The sequence below is a fragment of the Pezoporus occidentalis genome, unplaced genomic scaffold (genome assembly GCF_034315485.1).
Source record: "Pezoporus occidentalis ecotype Australia unplaced genomic scaffold, CSIRO_AGI_Poc_V1 ctg128, whole genome shotgun sequence".
NCBI lineage: Eukaryota > Metazoa > Chordata > Aves > Psittaciformes > Psittacidae > Pezoporus > Pezoporus occidentalis.
Genome location: NW_026913082.1, coordinates 485873 through 508687, shown reverse-complemented (window position 1 = coordinate 508687; position 22815 = coordinate 485873). Strand labels below are relative to the sequence as shown.

The 22815-nt window shown below is 45.7% G+C and overlaps 1 protein-coding gene across 1 annotated transcript in view; it reads right to left on the bottom strand.

Annotated features, from left to right (window-relative positions):
- The window catches only part of ADAP1 (ArfGAP with dual PH domains 1), a 58866-nt gene that overhangs the window by 19630 nt on the left and 16421 nt on the right, over positions 1–22815 (bottom strand). The window contains exon 4 of the mRNA XM_062607982.1: positions 16436–16518. Coding sequence (XP_062463966.1) covers positions 16436–16518 — 83 coding nt within the window. The remainder of the gene's footprint in view (positions 1–16435; positions 16519–22815) is intronic.

The following is a 22815-nucleotide window of genomic DNA, read 5'->3' as shown; positions in this document are numbered from 1 at the left end:
CTTCGAGTGGCATTCCCACATGCCCAACTGGGGGCTGCCGGCTGCTCAGAGAAAAAATCCAGTTACAGGTAAAGAACCTTCAGAGATCTTTTTCAGCCAGTTTTTCATTACAAAAAGGCAGATGAAAGCTGAGAGGTTCCCAGTTCAATGCTCATCCCATTTACTAGCACGGAACGCACTCAAAGCCTGACTTAGCTGGAAAGCTGGGTGAGAAAACATTTAAGGACAGGCACGCAGTCCTAAGTCGTAATGATATCTGTACAGCAGTACACTTCAGAAGCTGAATTTTGAGAGCTAAACCATTCCCAAGCTGGAAACCAGGATCCTCCTTGGGTAAGACACAAAGGCTCCAAAAAATCCTCGCTGCAGCTGTTGTGATTTACTTGCACAAAAGCTGCATGGGAAGATGCACTGCACCTTTCCTGGCACCCGAAGGGACTGCTGCCACCATCCCACACCAGGCAGCTGCCCACACACTGCCTTGGCCTCTGCGAGGTGAGGGAGAACCCACCTACAGCTTCACATGCAAACACATTGACTTCTATACAGAAAGCAAAGAGGCAAGACACTGAAAGACTTGGAGATGAAGAGCTCAACATGCACCACAGATGGGCTACACCAACCTATCTGCTGCTGAGTCTTTAGCTTGACCCACTTGAAGGTCTGGATTTCATACAGGCATCCTGCAGAACCTCACACCACAGCCATGGGATCAGGCTAAAATATCCTTCAAGTCCTGAATAGTTTTAGATGGGTCTCTCACCCACACCAATAAATAAAATCTCAGCCTGGGCAGCTGCTCACATGGATCAATCCAAGCAAGGATAAGATTAATTTAATCCCCCAACAGAGCTTTTCAGATGTCAACAGGGAAGTTCCCCACCAACTTCAGATGGCTTTAGCAACTTCTGCCCAGGGCATCCCAGAATAAAGCACCTCCCCACACAGGCAGAATTGCCATGCAGCCATAAATCATGGAAACCCATTCTCGCATGCAGATAACATTCCTCTTTGTTTGCTTTGAAGAGAAATCCAAATGGCTTCAAGCACATCTGCTGCGGTGCTAACGGCTCCTGATTGTCTATTATGGAGTGCTCAACACATTTAGAGTCGAAGCTATCCCTTTATGCAGGGAAAGGAGGAATATTTAATTTAGGACTCATTCCTCTCCTAGCTGCTGGTTTTACAGCTGTCCCAGAAATCAGCTCCTATAGGATGCTCCAGCAGCTGTGCTACGGAGGGAGGAACATGCAGCAGCACAGCCACAGCCTCCGGGTAAGGCAAGGACATTTGCACACCTTGGTGCTCTAAAACTATCACCCCTGCATCCCCTGGACGAGCGCAATCCCACTTTATGAGCTCCTGTAATTACATAAATCGAGGCTAATTGCTGTCCCAATAAATCATTGACCAAAACTCCCATCGACTTCGCTACGATAAATTTTCTTCTTCTAGCCTCTGCAATGCAAGTTTGAAATTCACTCCCCACTGAGCCGCCTCCTCATCTTTTAGGCATTTTGGGGCTATGCTGTTTGTTACTGATGTGCCACGTATCTGCTTCCCCCAAGGGCTGCCCTGGTTATGAAAATGGATGTGGCTCATCAAGGTAGCCACGGTGTCTGCAGCACTATTTTAAAAACCAGTCCTATTTAGCCAGCTGGGGATGCACTTCCCACTCTGATTTCACTGTAAGCATGCAAGAGGTGGAGTGTGGACAACTCCTCTGCTGCAGACTCCTCTGTTGCACTGGAGATTTCAAGTTGAAAACTATAAGGGGGAAAATGCAGATGGAGATGGGTTCATGCTTCTCAGCTGCGGTTGCTCTAAGGCTCAACAACATTTCTGGTAAACTCCAGAAAAAGACATGACCTAACTCTTACAAAATGTTCATTATCTGGTGAGAGAAACTGCCTGGCCCTGTGCAGGACTCCAACATAAAATGGATCTTTCTTTAATAGAAATTTCATTAAACTAGGATGAGTTGCCACGAAATCAGCCTTTTCTATGTACTTTGTTTTCACATTGCTTTCTAGTCACTCCCTTCTCATTAGCAGAAGAAAGATGCATCAGCCTTTTGGTCCTGTGTCACTAAACAGGGAACATGAATGTGCACAGTATAAAACCACCAAGAAACACCAGGAGATCCGAACAGCAAGAATTACCTTCATAAACCATCACAAATGGAAAGGGATGGCTACTCTATTATTTCCCTAAATGTTTGTTATCAAAACCATGGAGAAATAGCCAGATACTTCTCTTTAGCTCTCTCCAATCAATACAGATCCATTTATTGACTGTAAAAATCCAAGGTTACAGGAACAGGCAGTGTGAACAGTATCAAAATAGAATCATAGAATCTTTTAGGTTGGAAAAGACCTTTAAGATCATCGAGTCGAACCATTAAGGCAGCAATGCCAAGTCCACCACTAAACCGTGTTCCCTAAGTGCCACACAGAATCGTATGTAGTATTTTGAGTTGGTTGATCTCAAATAGAGAAAGCTCAAGGACAGGAGTGGCTCATGTTAATTATAATTGGGGTGTTTCACATAGTCACTGATCCTATAGCCTATACTCATGTGCTGGACTAACTCTCCCAGGGAGCACCAACAGCTCAGGGCATCTTCAGGGAGCATCCAGAGCACATCCCAAATAACAAGCAGTGCATTCAGCCACCAACAGAATCCAGGGGCAGAAGGGTCTCGGACCATCTCACTCATGAGAAACTGTACTAATTCAGCAAATACAACTGACCTCAAACCGACCACAAATGGAACGCCTCTGATGTGAGTTGAGAAATGTAAGCTCTTCTGTTAAGGATGATGCAAAATGAAACAACATGTCTTAGGTGTGCTCTTCTGAGGGGAGAAAACCTAACCAAACATTTTGCACAAAGTGCTTAGATGGAGGAAAAAAAAAAAAACCAAACCCCAACTGTTTAAAATTTCAAAGTCCAGCCCTTACCCTTTTGGTAAGGCTCACTCCCCTGCCACTCTGCTTCCTGTACAATGAGCATCGCTGCCGCTTTACTTTTCGCACGATAGCTGCTGCTATTTGGCTAATTATAAAAGCTTGGATCAGAGCTACGCTGAAGGCAGCTTGACAGAACCAGCTGTTAAAATTACAGCTGGATCCTAACGTAGCTGTGAGCATCCAGCTTTAGCTCACAGCGGTGCTATCCCCTCCCCAGAGCCAGCTGCCAACACCTTGCTTGGCCAACTGCTCCTTCTCCTCCACCGCTCCACCTCGGACCCGCAGGTCCTCCCCCTCTATTTTTGGCTGTGCAAACGCTTTTCTGCTTTAGAGGAGCTGAAGACATCAGTGTATTTCTCCTTGCTAGATGTTCTCCTTCCTACAGCAGCTATCTGTAAGATCCATCACCACCCCATCACTTTGTCACCACGATGTTCATGAATTTCCTGGAGAGCGCTAACAGCAGGAGCTGGCCTCTTGCCATAGCCCAGAGATGTACAAAAAAAAAAAACCCTAAAAATGCACTAAAGTTACCTTTAAAAGGAAAGCTTTTGCATTTGGAGCCTTTTGGTTTGCCTTCTGGTGGTGACTTAGTGCAGTGTCTCCTTAGCAAGGCTGGGAAACGCTGCAGCATCATCCTTTGATTTTAACAGAGATGCACTAATTCTGAATCAGCACTTCCAAATGCTGCTGGAAGGCACTGAAAGGCTGCTCCAGTTTCTGGTTGTATCATGCCCACCCTGATGAAACATCAGCGCATCCTGGCACCGGAAGGATGCCATGTGCTGGTCCCTGTCACAGGCCTGCTGCCCTTGCAGGAATAAAAACAATGGCAAGGCAAAGACACTGTGATCTCCCCTTGCATCCTTCTCCCTGGTTCAGTTTGTTAAACAGCTCTTTGATTCACCTTGTCTTTACTGCAACAATGTCTGTGTTTCATGTTTAAATCATTTGTATTGCAAAACTGCTGTATGGAGTGAGGGCTGAATAGGAACACACATAGCTCTCCAGGAGGACCTGTTTCTTCACTGCCTTGCCTGGACTCACCGCTGATGCTGCAGCATATGCCATTAGTCTGGCAGAGGATTATATCTGCTGCTGGTTTCTTTAGTGGATTTTTCCAAACAGATCCCTTTTCTTCCAAGGCAATTTGCCTCAATATTTATTCACCCTGGAGACAAGCTGTTGTGTGAGTTTTTTCTCTGCTCTGGATGAGACTGCAGAGAGCAGGAGAGGTGACCTGCAGAGCATCACCCACCCGCCTGCGTCCTGCAGGAGCAGTGTCAGGGCATGCCAAGGAGGAAGAAGAAGAAGCCGTTGTTTATTATAAAGCAATAACTACATTTCCCTCAAATCTCCAAGGAAAGGATGAAGGAAATTTTTTTGGAGCAAGTCCTGACAGGGAGTTGTGTAATGTTAAATGCAGGATTATACTGGAGAGACATGAAAAGGAGGCTGAACATCAGCAAATGCTGTTGTCTGCTTCAGCTGAACGTACTTTTCTGTAGAGTTTCCTCCTTCTTCCATTTATATTTTTTTTTCTTTTTTCCCCCAGAGGCTTTCAGCTTAAACTATTCCTCTCCATTAGACAAAACTTTGGGGTAAAAAAAAAGAACCGCAGCCATTAGTGCTCCTTTTCTGTACCCAAAATTCACAGCACGAGTGCAGACCCCAAACCTTGCACCCACCTGCTGGGACATCATGTCCTCCCCTGCTCTCGTGGCTGCAAACACTGAACCTGATGCATGGCAAAGACCGAGCTGTGGGGGCTTGGACCCACCAAGTGAGGCACACTGAGCAGCACTCAACCCAGGAGCGCATGTGCTCTGAAGAAGCACCATCCCCGTGGTAAGTCAGATGTCTAACAGGGATGCGGAGCGGCAGCACCAAGGACCAGTGCCCAGCGAGCCTGGCTCCCAGCGTGACTCATGGCCTGGCAGCGGCTGATGTCAGTGCCCAGAGAACAGAAGCCCTCTCTGTGGCTTCAGCAGCATGAGAAGGAGGTTTCTGTGCCAGGCAAGGTTGCTCAATGTAGGGACACATGTTTTAACCCTCTCCTGACAACAGCACATCAATCTCCAGTATCCTTGATAACCAGGCTGGAGAACTGCAGGGTTTGCTGTTTCCATCTGGACATTTATATACCCAGCCCTCTGTTAAATGCTCTTTGATTCTCCCAAGACCAGGGCTGCTTTTTCAGTGCATCTGTCCAGCACCAGGAGGACTGCATGCAATCTGCACACAATGCTCTTAGACACACTTGAAATGCAAATACCCTCTTATGTTTCTTAAACAGCAATGAGGTTTGCATCCTTTTCAGAGAGCCCCACTGCCACCTAGCCTGCCCTTCCACATCCTTGCCTACCATGCTCCCTACTGCTCCAACCACTACGAGAGATGCACTGGCAGAGTTTGTGCAGTACCAAGCTCACGGCAGGCTGCAAAACTCAGCCAAGAAGATGAATTCCCTGGTACAGTCTCCCTGCGTGCTGCAGGCTGTGGTGTCAGGTCATCTTACACCCTGGGACACTGAGACAGAGCAGAGGTCCATGCCCAAGAGATGCAGCATCCCTGTGCCCTGGACTCCTCTTTCAGACATAAACCCAGCTGCCTTCTGAGGTTAGTTCTCACCTCCAGCTCCACCAGGTGCTGCAAGGGGGTAACAATGCCAAACAGAGGAATTGCTTCTGATTTCAGCTGGGGAAGAGTGAAAATGCAGTCAGACTTTGGGACCAAGCAGCCAAGATCTTACGACAAGGTCAGGATCAATTACAGGGAGATTTGTAACACAATTTTGCTGAAACCCAGTAAGAGCCAAACCTGGTGCTTTGGGTCAGCCAAATACTGGAAGCAGCTGCTGGGAATTTACTGGAAACTGTGATTTAATAGAGGGCACCAATGATGCAATCCTAGCTCACACACCAAGCACCAGCACATGCTGCAGGGAAATAATGTCATGACTTCCTACCACAAAACATCTCCTCTTCCATGTCTCTCCTTCACAAAAGTCCACATGAATTTTCAACAAAATACCAAGCTACCCTGATTTTTCCTTCTGTTTATCCCCACTACTGTTACGTTTTTATTTCCATCTCTAGGTCTGTGAGAGATCTGCTTACAGGGATGGGAGATGAGGGCTAAGACAGTGGTATCGAAAAGCACCTCAGAATGAACGATGCTCCATAGAGCACGTGACAGCAACATCTTCCTAATGCACGCTGCAGCCCTGCATCAGGAAAACAAGCACTTCCCATCAATGAAGGACAGCAGCAGAAAATGCCAGAGTTCCTCTTGAAGCCCAGCTCTAATACTTGAGCCTTTGAAGCAACAGAAGAGGATTTAATCCATTTTACAGCTAGCATCAGATAACAGTGACATCAAACAGCAGTGGAAGCAAAGCAGCAACTCCTCTTGTGAGGCTCATAAGTAGAAATAAATTAACTGATTTCTTTATATTCAAAATTCCTCTCTACAGCCTAAAATCAAGGCCTGCTAAAGCTTTTGACAGCACTGTTTACCCAGCAGCCATGTGTGCAATAAGGTTAAACAGAGATTCACACCCCCAGGAACTCCTGAAAAATGGAGACCTTTGGATCAAGATTACAGATGCAGCCAGTATTTTCAGAAGTTCAAGTCAAAAAACGTCAGAAGAGCCAGTTATAATTAGGATTCTTCTGCATTTCTACATATGGTGTAAATCAAGAGGCACTGGCTTTATGGGAAACGTGCCAGCAAAAAACAGAAAGAGGGGAAAATAAACTCTTTACTTGCACGGTACTATTCACTTTACAGACCCATGATGCAGGCTGGGCTTTAAAGGCGACTTCACATTTTTCAGCATTATGTGGCTCTAAACCTTTTATTCTGGTATTCAGAGCCTAATGTAACTTAACATCTATAAAGTGACAATTCACATCTTGATGGCCTCACCACAAATGCCTCCATGGCCATCACTAGGTTTTGGGGGAAGGATTTAATACAAACCATTGCAACTGCTCTGCAAAGACTTCTCCACTGTTTAAAACACCAAACAGGGAGCAGAGATTATAAACTGATTTTCCTTAACAAAATGCCTATGGTCCAACTACAAACTGCTCCGAGCTGCTATTGCAAAGCCAGTTGCAGATGTGCTCTGGTACTGAGCACTCCTCATAGCTGCCCTCAAGTTTGTGCTGTAGCTCCTCAAACTAAAGGCAGGCAGAGCGGCAGCAGCAGCTCCACTCAGCCCCACGTGGACACCAAAAGCTATTTTTATCACGAGGAGATGCTGTAAGCTCTTAAGGGACTGTGGGAAGAGAGAGAAGATGGAAGGGGAAAAAATAAAAGTGCTAAAAGTATTTCTATACTTTGTCAGATCACGTAAGAGAGGCAGCACATAGCCCACACTGCGACCAGGTACACCTGCCTTTGCACTGTCAGCCACACTGGTGGAGGGGCACAGCATGGAAATCGATGGTGGATTATTTCAGAAAGACACCAAACACCCCATCTACACACCAGTGCACCCCATGCCTCACAAGGCACTGATGCTGAGTGGCAAACCAGGCAGGTGACCTTGTTCTGCACCACCACGCTCTCCTACTGCACACACCGGTGCCTGGTCTGAGCCTGGTGAGCTCTTGATGCTAAGCCTAGAAATGGTTCCTTTTATCAAGTGGTTTCTCTCCTTGCTCTCATGAGCTTGGTTTCCTAATGACCCAAAGGTTATGTGAGTACCACCCATCACCCCCACTGGCTTCTCAGCATCTTGGACTATTTCAGCTCCCTGTACTTGCTAAACATTCTGCTCTTTCTTGCTTATACAGCAGTGAGATAATTTACATGCTTAAAAAATCAGCTTCATCCCTGCTTTTGCAGAACCACTCTTACAGTGGGGTGCTGCCTCCTGTTCTCTGAGGGACCAGCATCTGCCTGCTCTTACCTCACACTCAACTGTACTGCCATCCTGCTCTGCATCTGTACAGTGCTTAGCACAGCATCACCTTGACCACCCGCAGATCTTCACCTGGAAAGAGTCAGAAGAGCTTCCCTGGAGTTGGTGGAAATACAATCAGGAACATCAGCCAAGGATGTGGGCTGCATTTGGGAAAAAACAACAATGAAATAATCTTCATGCATGAGAGAAGCTGAGATGGCAGTTGGCTACAGTCCTGACCACACACATTAGCTGGCTCAAATCTTCCTCAGTGCTAAAAGCAGCTCTTGATTTAGCTGATAACACTTTTGCAAGAATAGAGTTTTGATTCAACTACTTTACTCCACGTGGTTGTCTTGTCAGCAGTTAAAGGATGCTACAGGAAGCACCTATGGCACTTTTCCCCACTTGCAAGGAGACAGTTTCACACAAAAGCTTTGTATTGCCCATGTCAAGCTGCTCCCACAGCACTATTTCATCAAACATCACCAGCGCTTGCACAAGGAAGAGCATCTCACTACCCATGGTGGGATGCTCTGACCACGGAGCAGGTGCAAAAGGAAGAAGCAGTCTCCCCCATCAAGACTTTTAGATGGCACAAACAAGCCCTAATGTTGATGGAGCAATTCAGAGCCATGCCACCCAAGGCAGAAATAAGGCAAGGAAAAAAAACAAACCACTCTTGCCTCTCTTGCACCTCTCATAGAAGCCTGAATCCAGGAACAACCTGCTGCCATGACCTTGATACTGCTACAATGCCCTGAACTGAGACTTTGCAGATGGCTCTTTCTTTAAGCCTTTTCACCAGCATCAATTTCTCTTTCACTTCAAACATCCTTCCCTGCAAGGGAGCTGCAGCCAAGCCTGAGACGGCTGTATTGCAGGGCAGTGATTTATTGGCAGGGGTAAGTATGCATATGTGAAAAGATGCTGGAGAAAACGCCTCTCCTATGAGCAGCATGCTCTCTTTCACTTTTTATCCCCAGTGGTTTGCAGCATAAAAATCTTGCTGACTGCACAGAAGATGCCCTGCTCTCTGTGCCTGCAGGCCCAGCAACAACCCCTCTCCCCTCCAGGGGCAGGGAAAGTGACCCCACACCAGACCCACAGCAGGCTCTGCTAGCCCCGAAGCCCAGCATTTAATTGACAGCTGCTCCACAGACTCTTAACAGCTGTAATGCAAATATATCATGTGAAAGTCCTACTTTTCCTGAGGCAGAGAGCCATCGTGGCCAAGGCCAGCAATGGAATATGTGCTTCCAGTCTTTCCCAAGATGGACCCCTCCCAACATCATTACATTTTTGCAAGGCTTGGATGAGCTCTCATCTCCTCTGGTCCTGGCTGATGGACAACATTCCATCCTCAGGACCACATCCCATCAAGGCAGGTTGTAGCACAGACCAACTGAACTATATCCATGCTCATCTCCCTTGGATGTAGCCCTCCTCCCCTGCAAAGCCCTTACACCTCTTCTCAGCTCCCCTTCCCAGACCCCCAGGCTGTGCTTTGCTAATAACTGGGAGGAATGAGTGCTACTGGCCAGAGAAGAGGGATTAAAGAATATGACAGAAATAAGTCAATCTCTCAGAAACCCTCAACATACCACAATTCAAAAACCCCAAACCATTAAACTGGACACTTTTCATGTAAGCAATTTGACCTTCCAAATTTTTTTAATGCACTTTTTTTCCTTGTCCACAAATGAGAAGTGGCCAAATAAGTTTGTTAATTCTCTAATTGCATTTTGAAGTTGTGAATTCACTGAAGCTGGCCATTCCCTGCAAAAATCTCTGATGAAAAAGGACAAAAAGCATTCTGTGGGGAAATTCCTGATCACCTTCCTCTGCTGCAGTCCTGAGCAGCTGCAGCTTCCCATCTCCTTCCTTCCCTCTATGCTCTCATCCTCTTATTGTTTTACAAACAACCACAGCCCAGTAGACACCGCCTGGCCCCAGCCACTCATCATCCCACCCACACAACCACACCTCCTCACCCTGTGCCATGTTCACCATTGGGTTTTACTGCATGTGCTTGCAAAGCAAAGGAAGAGTTTCACATACGGCTCCACACTCCCTTCTGCATGAGCATCTTCTTAAAGACCATATACATTAAGGGCTTTGCAAATGACACCAGAAGCCCTCAAGATGATGCTTCATTTCTTTGCTTCGCTTGCCTGGCAGATGTGCAGTAGCAGCTGTAGGTCAGCAGGAGAGAGGGTCTTTACTTCTGAGTCTGTGAGAAAACACACAGCAGAACCAGTGCCGCTCTGGACACTCATAGCTCCCCGTTAGTGAGCTGAAATGGGGTAAGAGACAGGAGAGGATGAGGTCTGTCAGTTAAAATAATTGGGTTTTAACTGCAACACTGCTCACTGCTTTGTCTGATCAGGCCCAAAATAAACTGCATTACATCACTGCAGGTCACACTGAACTAATAAGGGCATCTTTCTCACACTGAGAAAGAGTGTATTTATGTTCCATGCATTTTCTCTAGTGCTCTGCAGTCAGAGCTCCTTCCAACTGTGCAAGTGCAGGAGAAAATTAATTCAAGACTGCTGCCCAAATTATGGAAGAGCCACATGGAATGGAGAGTGCATATTAACAGATTTTACTATTTTAGGGTATTCTTTCATGTCCAAATTTATTTTGCCATCATATTTGCAGACAAATACAAAATAACATAGAAGCCAAGTAATCTTTAGGGTATTGACAGAAGATGGTACAGGCGAATAGACACCTTCAGACGATTGCTACCCTTTGTAGCTACCTGGGTAAACCTAGAGCTCACCTCAATAATGACAATAAGATCTAGTTCATAGTTCTATAAATACAAGAATACTAACCAGAGGCAGAAGCCCCCATCATCTTTGACTTTGGTAATGTGACCCAACCTTGCCTGTACCTTCCAGCTTTCTCATTGTTCCAATGGAAGCTCTTAAGACCATCTAAGATTGTACTAATGCTATTTTGTCTTACTCTGCAGTCCAACAGGCCATCCCACACAGCTGTAGGACTACCAATCAGGTAATCAAAGACTCCAGCTTCCACCCAGAAAGATAGGGTTTAAATCTTAAGCGCCAGCCTCCTTTGACTAAAGAATGAAAGCAGTGATGCTTGTTGGCATTGATTATCCTATCAAGACAGGCTGAGAGAGCTGGAGTTGTTCAGACTGGAGAAAAGAAGGCTCTGGGGTGACCTTACAGCAGCTTCCAGTGCCTAAGGGGGCTGACAAGAAATCCAGAGAGGGACTTGTTGAAAGGGCAGGTAGGGATAGGACAAGGGGGAATGGCTTTAAACTGACAGAGGGGAGATTTAGATTAGATATAAGGATGAAATCCTTTACTGTGAGGGTGGTGAGGCACTGGCATAGGTGGCCCAAAGAAGCTGCGGCTGCCCTATCCCTTGCTGTGTTGAGGAGGTTAGGACTGGGTGAGCTTTAAGGCCCCTTCCAACCCAGAATATTCTATGATTTTACAATTCTTCTCCCATCCTGAATGCGTTTGGGAACCAAGTGTCTCAACATGAAAGACATGCAGCAGCATCTGCTGTGAGCAAAGGAAAACTGCTGTTCCCCAGTCCTATTGCAAGGGAATCATTCGGCCTGCAGAGCTGGTAGCAGACTTTTTTCATCAGCTGTATTCTACTGTGACTCTTCTCCTGTTCCTAACTGCTCTTCCACCATCTGATAAATTTAACAGCAACAGGACTTACTGGTCTATTTATAGGAAACACAAGGCAGCATTGGCAGCGAAGTTGCAGAAAGCTGCACTTTATGATGCTGTTTGCACCCAGCTTACCCTGTGCTTGTTGGAAAGCACATTGTGCTAGAAAGCACCTACACCCTGGTGTAAGAGCCTATAAATCATTGCTGAACTATCTCACCAAGGAAAGGGTGGCAACTGCTTTGCACAGCCCAGCATCTCTGCTGCTAGAGATACCCATGAGGCCTCTTTGATGGTACCAGCCACCTCCATCCTTGGATAGGTGCTTCCAGGTCCTAATGGTGAAGCCAAGACATTTTTCCTGACAAGCATTAAGAGCTTAAACACCAAGTGCTAAGAGTTCCCCCACCTGATTTGCAAACGTTACAGCAAAGACACGAAGATGTGCTATCCTGCCCACGACAGTCCCAGGCTGGACTTCAGCTCATCCCAGGGCACTAATTACTCCTGGCACCCCGGCAGTAACAGGATGGGTCCATCAGAAGCCAAAGCCAAGTTCAAGGAGCTAACGACTCCCTTTTGCTCTCTCCTGGCCACATGCACATCCCATTCTCTTCTCATCTGTGGCCTGAGATGCATCAGGGCAGCTGCACCTTGACCAGTTTATAGTATTATAGTGCTTCAGCCCTGCAAATAGTGCTCCTTTTTGCTTCCTCCATGCCTCCCATGCTTAAAATAAAAACATTTGATCAAGAGGAATCAAAAGCACCCAAATGAATTGACTTTCAGCAGGACTTCAGGGAAGCATTGCTGGAACTGCTGCCTCTTAACAGCAGGGAAAAATGCCCTTTAAAAAGCTTTATAAAACTGATCAAAACCTTTTTAAAAACTATCAAGCCTTTAGATTGCCTTGAGACTCAGATCCAGACTTTGACAGCAGGTACCACCATCCTCTCTCTCTTGGAGAATTCAGCACCTGTGCCCCATTAAACTCTGTTAAAAGGGATCCTTAGCTGGTGACTGACAGTAGTTCAGCCAGTTCATTCAACAGAAGGGACAAAGCCAATCTGAAACACGTTCTTGTGAGGGTCTTAAAACTGGTATTATTCTGTGCTGTGGCGCAACACATGTATTGCTAGTGGAAGGGACGTGGACCATAGTGTCATTTGGGGTTGCTGGGGTGTAAATAATGTTTTGTTTCATAAAGTCTGGCTAGGGCAAACAAATTATTTAGTGCTTGTACTACAGCAGAATTAAGAGCTCAGATGTATAAAAGGGTGTATCTAAGAATCAATAGTGGATCACTGAAACATTTAATCACTGTTTATCTAATCGCCTTGCACTATCTGAACTCAAACCGACCACTCACAATAAAATCAATGGTTCTAATATACTCATTAACAATGCCTCTTTCGGAGGAATGAAACCATCAGAGTCTGAAAAACTAACTGGGGGCAAAGGAGCTGAAAGCTGTGAACAGGGCACATGGGCTTGTGCTCCAAGGCTTCCTGGGGGAGCAAGAAACTCTCTAAAAATTCCCTTACAGGAATTTCCACTGCAATCATCTACTGAGGATAAGTGGCTGTGACTAGATGTGTGTCCTGGGTTCAGCAGCAGCAGTCATTTTTTTCTCCCTCTTAGTAGCTGGTGCAGTGCTGTGGTTTTGACTTTCAGCCTGGGAACAGCACTGATAACACTGATGTTTTTAGTTGCTGCTCAGTAATGTTTACTCTGACCAAGGACTTTCTGAGTCTCATGCTCTGCCAGGGAGGAGGGGAAGCCAGGAGGAAGCAGAGACAGGACACCTGACCCAAACTGACCAAAGAGGTATTCCATACCAGAGCACATCATGCCCACTATATAAACTGGGGGCAGTTACCTGGAAGGGTGGGATCCCTGCTCGGGTCAGGCTGGGTATCAGTCGGTGGGTGGTGAGCGGTTGTATTCTCTTCCCTTGTTACTTCGCTTCTCATTATTATTATTGATGGTAGCAGCAGTGGTTTGTGTTATACCTTAGTTACTGGACTGTTCTTATCTCAGCCCACGGGAGTTACATTCTTTCCATTCTCCTCCCCATCCCTCCGGGAGTGGGGGGAGAAGTGGGGGAGTGAGAGAGAGATTGCGTGGCTGACTGAGTTTAAACCACGACAATGTGTAACAGCACATACCTGAGAGGGAGCATCAGATGCAGGGACAGAGCCAAGACCCATGGATCTACAGTCACGGCTCCTCTCTAGAGTGAGGCTCAAGAGTTGGCTTCAACACTCATCGTTGCCCACACCGGGGATTTCTGCACGTGCAAACTTTGTTTTCCAGTTCTGGTTCTGCTACCTTGCATTGCTCTGTATCTCACAAGGCAGACATTTCCTATCTGAGGGCTACGCAAGACCTTTTGCTGTTGCCTTTGCATCACACCCTGCCTCTTATTTATACTACACCAGCAGCTGAAGTCTGCCGCATCCTCCTACCAAACTTCCCTGTATGATTACCTCAGCTCTGACCTGCACATCTGACACTCCTGTCCCTAGACTCGTTTCTCCTAAGTCTGTCAGTTTGGCTGTGATAGCTTCTGCTTGGCACCTACAGGCTCCAGACAGTCCCTCCCCAAAGGATTTTCTGAAAGACACTGGATTTCTGACCAGGGTTTCATCAGGCTGCCTAGAAAAGGACACTGCTCAGAAGTACTCAAAGATAGCATTTTCTTTTTTATATATGCAATTATAGAATAAATATCAAAATGCAAAATTGCCCCTGGGATTGGAAAATGGAATTAAATCTTCCAACAAACATGAGAAAATGGATACTGACGTCTCTATTAGCAACAAAATGTTTCATGCTTGGAAACTGGTAATCTAACACCCCCCCAGGGAAGTCAGAATGGCAAGAAAAAAATGGTCTAAGACATCACTAGAAAGAGAGAGATACATTGAGACACAAACTGGATGTGGTGCGGGCAGGAGGACGTCCCTGTGTCCGTCCCGCCTTGTTGGGTCCACAAACAGTTTAGGAGGTCATTAGTGGAAAGCAATGGCCCAGATCCACTGTGGTTCCCAGCCATGCTGAGCCTGGTATAATCAGGCGCATGAGGTCCACCCCATGCAGGGTGCATCCTCCAAGCCACTGGTGAGGCCACTAAGCCGTAGTGACCCCTGCAAGCAGCGAGAAGGGCAGAGGATGTGTGATGTGGTTGAGCTTCTGCAAGCAGCAAGCACCAGCCTGCCTTGGAGGGCTCACAGACAGCGTGGTTCAGACCAGCTTCAATGGCACTGGTTTACACCAGCTGGGCAAACTGGTGGTCCAGCAATGTGTATGACACAATGATGAAAAACCCCCATTTCACCCGAGCGATTCAAGAACTGCCCCAGCGCACACAGAAACATCTCACTGAAGCACTGACTTCTCTTTACCCAGGTACACACTCTTCTTAGAGTCAAAAGGACTAATCGTGCTTAAAATCACGCATTTGCCTAAAGTACCTAGTTGATTCTAAGCTTCTATATCCAGAAGTTGCACAGTCGAAATTGGAAACATTACTCCTGGGTGAGCGTTATACACGTATTGGCAGATACATTTCAAAATTATCTAAGCAATCAAATTATTGTTAACAGAATATGTCCAACTCTAACAGACCACTTTGAAAATCTACAATGAAAATGTGCATAACATACTGTGTATGAATATGGATACCCACACACACACTACGTGCATGCCTCGTGTATACAAAACAGCAGAGCAGAAATACTCCAAGCATAAATTGGGAATACGTGTGGTAAGATTCTAACTGTGGTTTCAATAAGCAGCAAACTGCTGGAGCTACCTGCTCATTAGCAAGCACTGGACCAGGCTGCCCAGGGAAGTGATGGTGTCATCATCCTTGGAGGGATTTAAAAGACATGTAGATGTGGTGCTTACGGACATGGTTTAGTGCTGGACTTGGCAGTGCTGGGCTAACAGTTGGATTTAGTAATCCTAACGGTCCTTTCCAACCTAGACTATTCTATGATTATTACTCTTGAAAAGTAGCATGAAAATAATATTTTAACCTTTAATCTGTTACATGGTCTTTGCTAATATAATTATCCCAGAGACGTTCAAGCTTATAGCTGGTGTCAGCTACTTGATATGCAGAATAATTTAAATGCCACTAACACACAGCAAAGAAATACCCAGCTAATTTCATGCAGTTTCATGCCAGTTCTTGTCCTGGTGCAGCCACACAATGAACACAGTCGAGCCCTATGATTCCTCTTCAAATCCTTCCCTTCTACAGGAAAATCATCCAATCCACCGCTCTACTAGCCACCCCTTTGCAAGGCCACTGTCATTCTACTCACTATGTTGGGAGTGCTGAAACAAGTTCTGTCACACGTGCTGCAATCTTTGCAATTGCAAAACACTGTCCATTTGTTGTATTACAAGGAGACCATGTCCCACTGACAACACTTGGAAGTATCGTGGAAAGACTAACAGAGATTTGGGAATTGTGGAAGACCTGGCACACTTCTCCAGCATTAACCAAACTATGCTAATAATCCTGCTGCATCTTCCCAAAGCAAAAGGCACCTCGATGAGACAAACACTTCTATTTCTATTCCAATCCAGCTTCATGCCTCCTGCTACCAGAGCTGAACTCACTGATAGTTTATCTGACTTGCTGTTGGTGAACAGCTCATGGAAGTCAACAGAAAGACTCATTTATTGCCATTGGGTTTTAAGTTTCCCAATCAAACGGAATGCCAGGAGGGATCTCTCCCAAAAGAACACACTTTCTCCTCCTAATTAGTGACATACAAGCAATAGTCAATATAAAGAACATATAAACAGAGACCAAAAAATGGAAGGTACTGGACATCAAAAAACTCATTTGCCAAAGGTGTCTTTCACTACCTGCAGAATAAGGCTCCTGCTTCTCACTGTGAATGAACTCTTTCCTTTCGTATTTGGCTCTGATCCATTGCTCCCGCAGCAGTCTGGAAAGAAAAAAAATACAGAGACAAGGAAACATGGTCCAAAATACACCCAGGAAGAAACCAGAATCATCAATTCTTCAATCAGAACACGAGTATGATTTAGAAGTCTTCAAAACATTGCACTGTACAGTCTGGAGTCAAGGGTTTCTTTTGTTTCCTGTTGGACAACAACAAATCCATTCTTTGTACATCTGATTTTATTGGAATGTAATTTAACAAAATTGACAGGTTTAGCAGAATAGCCCATTTCCACCCATCCAATCAGTCTCTGTACAAAATTCCCTCGGTATATGAACTGTTTTAAACCTATTTTCCTCAAACTACATTCTTCAGTAAACGGGATCAGTTAATGAAAAAGCCAACAAACTGCACACAAAATTAAAACCTTTACCCTGAAGCTATAAATATGGAAGAGAACCTGGCTATGCCTTGTGTGATGCACGTACGTAATGGCCTTTTGGCAGTCAAAGCTGCAGAGATATTGTCTCCTTGTCATGCAGGGACAGCTACTAAAAAGTATTGTGATGTGTCAGGTTAAAATTGTATAATGATGAGGGGAAGCCCATCCCAAGGATAGGTGGCACTTGTGACACAGTGAACACGGAGCTCACTACAGGGTGAGCACCTCCCAAGCTAGGAACAACAGGAATTCAAGCGAGAGGTGACCTCTTCAAAATGAAATGGACATAGAACAGTCATCCCAGGCCCTAGCCAACCTCCTGAAAGGACCTGGGGTGTGAAAAGTGAAAAAGCCTCCAAAAAAACAGGAGAACATGGCTGAGTAAGGATGCAAGGGCTGAGCCCTATGGAACATAGGACCCAAACACCAGAGTGTAGAGAACTCCCCCTGGCAGAGCTCTTCCAAACTCATAGCCTGTACTGCTAAGTCTAAGAAAGAAATCCATGAAACATGCCTATTACAAAGTCCTTTACTTTTCAGGTGGAAAATTATATCAGTGATGCATATACCAAGACCTTAACTTCCAAAAAGGAAAAAATACCCCAAAGATGCCAAACACTTTTTTGCTATTTTATTTTAGCATGGAACTAATGCTTTTAGTGCTGGAACTAATAAAGACGTTTAGATCTAGAATATGCTAGAAATTGCTTCAGACCATTTTTAACTGCACTTAGTTCTTAATTGCCCTAGAACCTTAAACAGCCCAAGCAGGCAGAAATCATATGCAGAAATAAAGGCATGTGTCATCCCAGCTTCACAGCCAACGTTTTGAAGTGGCCTACACTGATGACAGTAAAAGATCCCCCAAGCACTGGGTGTATTCTGTAAAACCCATCACACTTCAACACATCTACTTCTCTGCCAATGAAAAACATTGATATGCCTAATTGCATTTTTTTTTCTGAGTATGCAAATTTAATGCTCTCTTTTCAGCAGACACGTTCCAGAAACGCTCAAAGAAGATACCCATACTGACATTCCTCATGAAGATTTATCTACAGGTACAGCAAATGCATTCATTAAATCTGCAAGACACTATTCAACAAGAACCGTGGCTGTAATCGGCTTCCTGGCACTGTAGAAGGAAATAATTACATATATTGTGTCCTACCCATAATTTCATCTCACTGGTTGGGGCACCAGCCTTCTCCCACAAGGCTCAGGGTGTACCATAGCTTCCCTGCACGCAAAACTCAACTGTGAGCTTCTGCTGTTACAGAAATAATACACCAACTCTGCCTTTCCCCCTTCTGTTCCTGTTTTCATGCCTGATCTTTAGTTGTCACACACACATCTGCAAGTTTGACTGCGAACTTTGAAGACGAACACCCATCTCCCTTCTGCTGTTACCCTGTGCTATGCTCTGGTTTGGGTACCACCAACATTCAGTTCACTGTAGGACTTTGTGTACAAGCGCCCAGCATCCAGCAGGATGCTCCTGCTGGATCTGATACCCACAACACAGTAGCCTTCAAATGTAGAAGACTGATGACCCAAAAGGTAGCACATAATTGCCTGTTTCTATACTTCTGCAGCTCATCAACAAAGCTACCAAAATTTAATCATAAAATGAGCATAAGTACTTAGATGTTGCCCTATCTTGCGAGTTTTCCAGCCTGGCTGCTGCAGAGAGCTTGTTATCACTGCAGCCAAAGTTGGACTTCAACAAGATGATGAGGGATTTAACTAGAAGGCAGAAAATTCACACCACCCTCGACTCCAGCTGACTTCAGTGGATTCAGCCGAAGCTGCAGCTGTTCGGAGCCTCTGAGAGCCAGCCTTCCAGTAAAATGCTTAAATATAGCATAAATTAAGGTGCATGTGCAGCAGTGGGAAGACACCCTTGCTGCATAATGCAGACAGTACAACAGACACAGTCTGCTGGTCTCACGCCTTAGGGAACACCGCTCTGCGGTGACTTATTTCCTGTGACGCTCTCAACAGTGTTGGTTTGGCAGCTCCAAAACTTTTGTGCAAGCGAGAGCAAACTGGGCAGCCCCGAGGCACCTTGCCCAAAGGGGTACCCTGGGAAGCTGCAAAATGCTCTCAATAACCTCTCCCAGCAACGAGTGGCTCTGATGGCAACTCCCATGGCAGACAGGAGTCCAGCTGTGCCAGCTTCCCAGCTCACATCTTCTTCCCCTTGCCTTATCACCACAGACCAAAGCTCTTTAAGCAGTAATTTCCCCCAAACCAATACAGACCAAGAGCAGCCCACGGTTAGGACAACTTGGTTGTAAAGCCAGTAGCTGCAGGTTCAGCTCCAGTGGTTAGTTAGAGAAAGCAGAACAACTCCCACAAAAGAAACTGAAACAAAAGCCCAATGAGGATGGTGAGAAGTCCACCATCTCCCTTCAATGCAACGGGGAAGTTGAACAGGGACTTGACCCCACTCACTCTCATGGGCTGGAGGCAATCCTGCCATAAAAGCTGCTTTTGAGTCTGGCATTAAACCCTGGTTTCACTGGCACAGCTTGGATGAATTTAAACAGGAGCAGGAATTCATCCTGGTATCTATGGGATCTGAGAGCAACTGAAGGGCAGGGATCATCCAGAAGTCCCTGAAGCCATACAGGCCTCTCCACGGTTTTCAGTGGACTTCAGACCTGATCTCCATTTCAATTTAAGTCTGCCTTCAGGGGCCTTTTAAACATTGGTTGCTGTGTTTTAGTTGAAATGTATTTTTACTGAGGTGAATACATACGTAAATAATCCGGAGTGGGCATCACATGCCTAATACAGCACAATCCATCCAATCTCCTCCTTTGATTTCAACAGAAGTCCTGTGAACAAAAAGGACCATAGCAACAGCCTCGTGGTATTTTATTGCCTTTCTGGTGATGGGATAATGTAGCAAATAAACCATCATTCCTTTTTTGTCAGAAAAATGTAAGTGCATCATTCCTAAACTGGAGAGATGCACAGCTTTTGGGATCAAATCCAAAAGCTTTAACAGCCCACCTAAAGTCTGGCAGGCTGCTGGTTACAGGGAATGTGCCATTTTTTGGCAATTAGAAAGGAAAGGTCTTTGGAATTATCAAGATAAAAACCTGGGCGCTAAAGAAAAAAATAAAGAAGAAAATAAAACCTCAAACCAAGCCACAGACACTATCAAAACACAAAACCCTAAGGAAAAAACACATTTCCAACAGAACACGGGAAAATACATCCCCTGAATAGAACAGGGCTGGGCTGCACTGAAGAAGCAGCAGATCCAGAGGCCGACGAACACCTCCAACACTAATAGCTCCAAATCTTATTTTAGGTACTTGTTTGCTTGCCTGGCCACCCGCATGAAAACAAATGCTCTTTGTCAAAGGGCCAGTGAAGAAGGTTTCACAAGCAGCCAGCGGAGTGGTTTTATCTCGGTCCCACATACTCAAAGCCTTTCACTTACAGCAAACAGCACCACGGGAAAAGCTGCTGAAGCAGTTTAACATCAGACTGTGGCTGCGTGGTTCCATTGTGCTCCGCGGAGGAGTCCTGGCCAGCCAAATTTATAGTCTCCAATTTATTGTTACAAAGACCCTCAGCTGGGCTGGCTTTTCTAGGTCACGCTATGGCGCACACATCACGTACGCTGCATGGCTGCTCTGGCTTTTTGGAGACATATGACAGACAAGAAACCCCAGCCGGAGGTGAAAGTGGCTCAAAAGACATCAAACACCATCTGCTACACCCTCTGACTGCATCTTCGTGAGCCACCATCAAGTACAACTAAGACAAAGGAAATGAATATCATCCAGGAACACCAGTTCCAAAACACAAATTTGTAGCTTCTGGAATTTGTCAGAGGTTTTTCCAGCAAAAAAACCCAATCTGCTTTCCACAGGCAGCTCCGTGGACACAGCTGTGCCAAGTTTCTCTTAAATAACTGCTTTAATGAAATTTTAAGTCCGAGTCCAAATTTTTCCTCACTGTGAGGACTCGCTTTTAAACGGCGTTGAGGAGGCATGAGGCAGCTGGGAGCCTTCTTCCAGGCACTCTGTGCATCACCCCAGCTTGCACAGCCAGCAGTGATGTGCTATCCGTGCCCCAAGACCAGTGGCCAACAGCAAGCTTCTGGAGGAGAGCAAAAGACAGGGGGTTTGGCTATCAAGGCATAAAAAACTTGCATTATGGATTTGAAGAAGTTGGAGTTGAATTTGAGTATGCAAAAATCATAACATGCTCAATTAAAATGCTAACTGGTTCCTTTTCTTGTTTGGTTGTTTCACCTGCATGGTCCAGTTCACCACAATGCTGCTTTTCAGAATGGTTAAACACAGATTAAAAGTGTGTCAGAAACATCCTGCGTCGGTACTATTTAACCTCGTAACAATTTCCTTTGGAAATTAAAGGAATCAATACGAGTTAACAGGCTTATGAGCTAACAACAAAGAGAAAATGAATGACAAGCAGAGAAGACCCCAGTGGTCCCCAGCGCAGGAGCACGCATATCTCAGGCACTCTGCTGACACAGGGTGATGCTCAGGCAGAGACTGCCCCGAGGCCAAGCGCCCAGCTTGAGCCACCACAGGAGGCTCCACCACTTAAGCACTGGTAAGTGTCCACTCTGAGAGGCCACCCTGAAGCACCTCGAGCTTTGCACCCAAGATATCAGGTACTGTTGAAAGCCATGGACATCAATTTTGAACACCCTTATTAATAAGCAGGAGCCTGAGCAAAACACCTTTATCCCCTGGACATTAAGCATTAATGATGTTTACCTATAAGGTACCAGTAAAATGAGATGACTGAGGAAGAGGAGACGAGGCAAGAAGTTCGGGTCCTTGACCATATTATGCCCTGTGCTTGGGAGGGGTGAGAGCCAAACTGACCTTCAGACACCAGACTGAGGTGGTGGGCTTGGCAGCTCCTCTACCAAATGAGCCAAAGGTTAAATGATAAAGAGAGAGAAAAAAAAGAGCCAAGAATTTATCAAGCAATTTTCTCTCCACACATTTTAATCATACATTAACACAATGAGCCACTTCTGATACCAACTGTTTCTTCAGATGACTACATAGATGACTCCTCAAGTTGTGAGCCACACTGAGATACATCATCTCTCTGACTGCTATCTCATTCCAAATAAGACAACCACCCAGTACAACTCATACCATTTCATTCTGCCCCATTTTTCCTACTAAGGTACTCAGATGTACTGGCAGTCAGTGTATGTAAGTGTTCTGTATAAGGAGCAGATGTAGCTCCCACTTATCCAAGCACAGAGAGGAACTGAGCAATGCACTGTAGCTCTCAGGCAGCTCTGCAGGATGATGCTCTGTGCTCCCAAATCAAGCAAAAAGGCAACAGAAAATGATGTTAAGTATTGGGCAGGGACACGGATGTACTCCCAGTACTGAAAAAGCTCAGTAACAGCTTATCTCCATCTTCTTCTGTCAGTTTTCAGCCAAGCATACAGCTGAACAAAGCCTTTTTCCTTTGCTTTTACTCAAAGGCAATGCTACCCCTGTTGCTCACTGGTGACTCAAAACTCAACCATGTGCCTGCAGCGTACCTATCTCAGAAAAGGCTGTTTCACAGCTCTCAGCCTGCTGCTGTGATGTACAAAGCTGGGCTGTGACCACTCGTGACCATTCAAAGAGGGTTTGTGTGGTTTAAGTTCCTCACCCAAAGCTCTTGTGGCCAACCCTGCGGTAGTGCAGGAACATCCCAGATTCTGGGACTCATTTCAGCCTCAGGGACTCCCCAGTGGTACAGAAGTTGGCTGCTCTGCTCACTGCTCCTGCTGCATGGGCCAAATTGCTGGCAGGCAGAAGACAAGAGGAGAGGACAGAAGGGGATTTTTCTTTTTGGTTGGGTGGTTTATTTGAGTGTGCACAGCTGGTAAA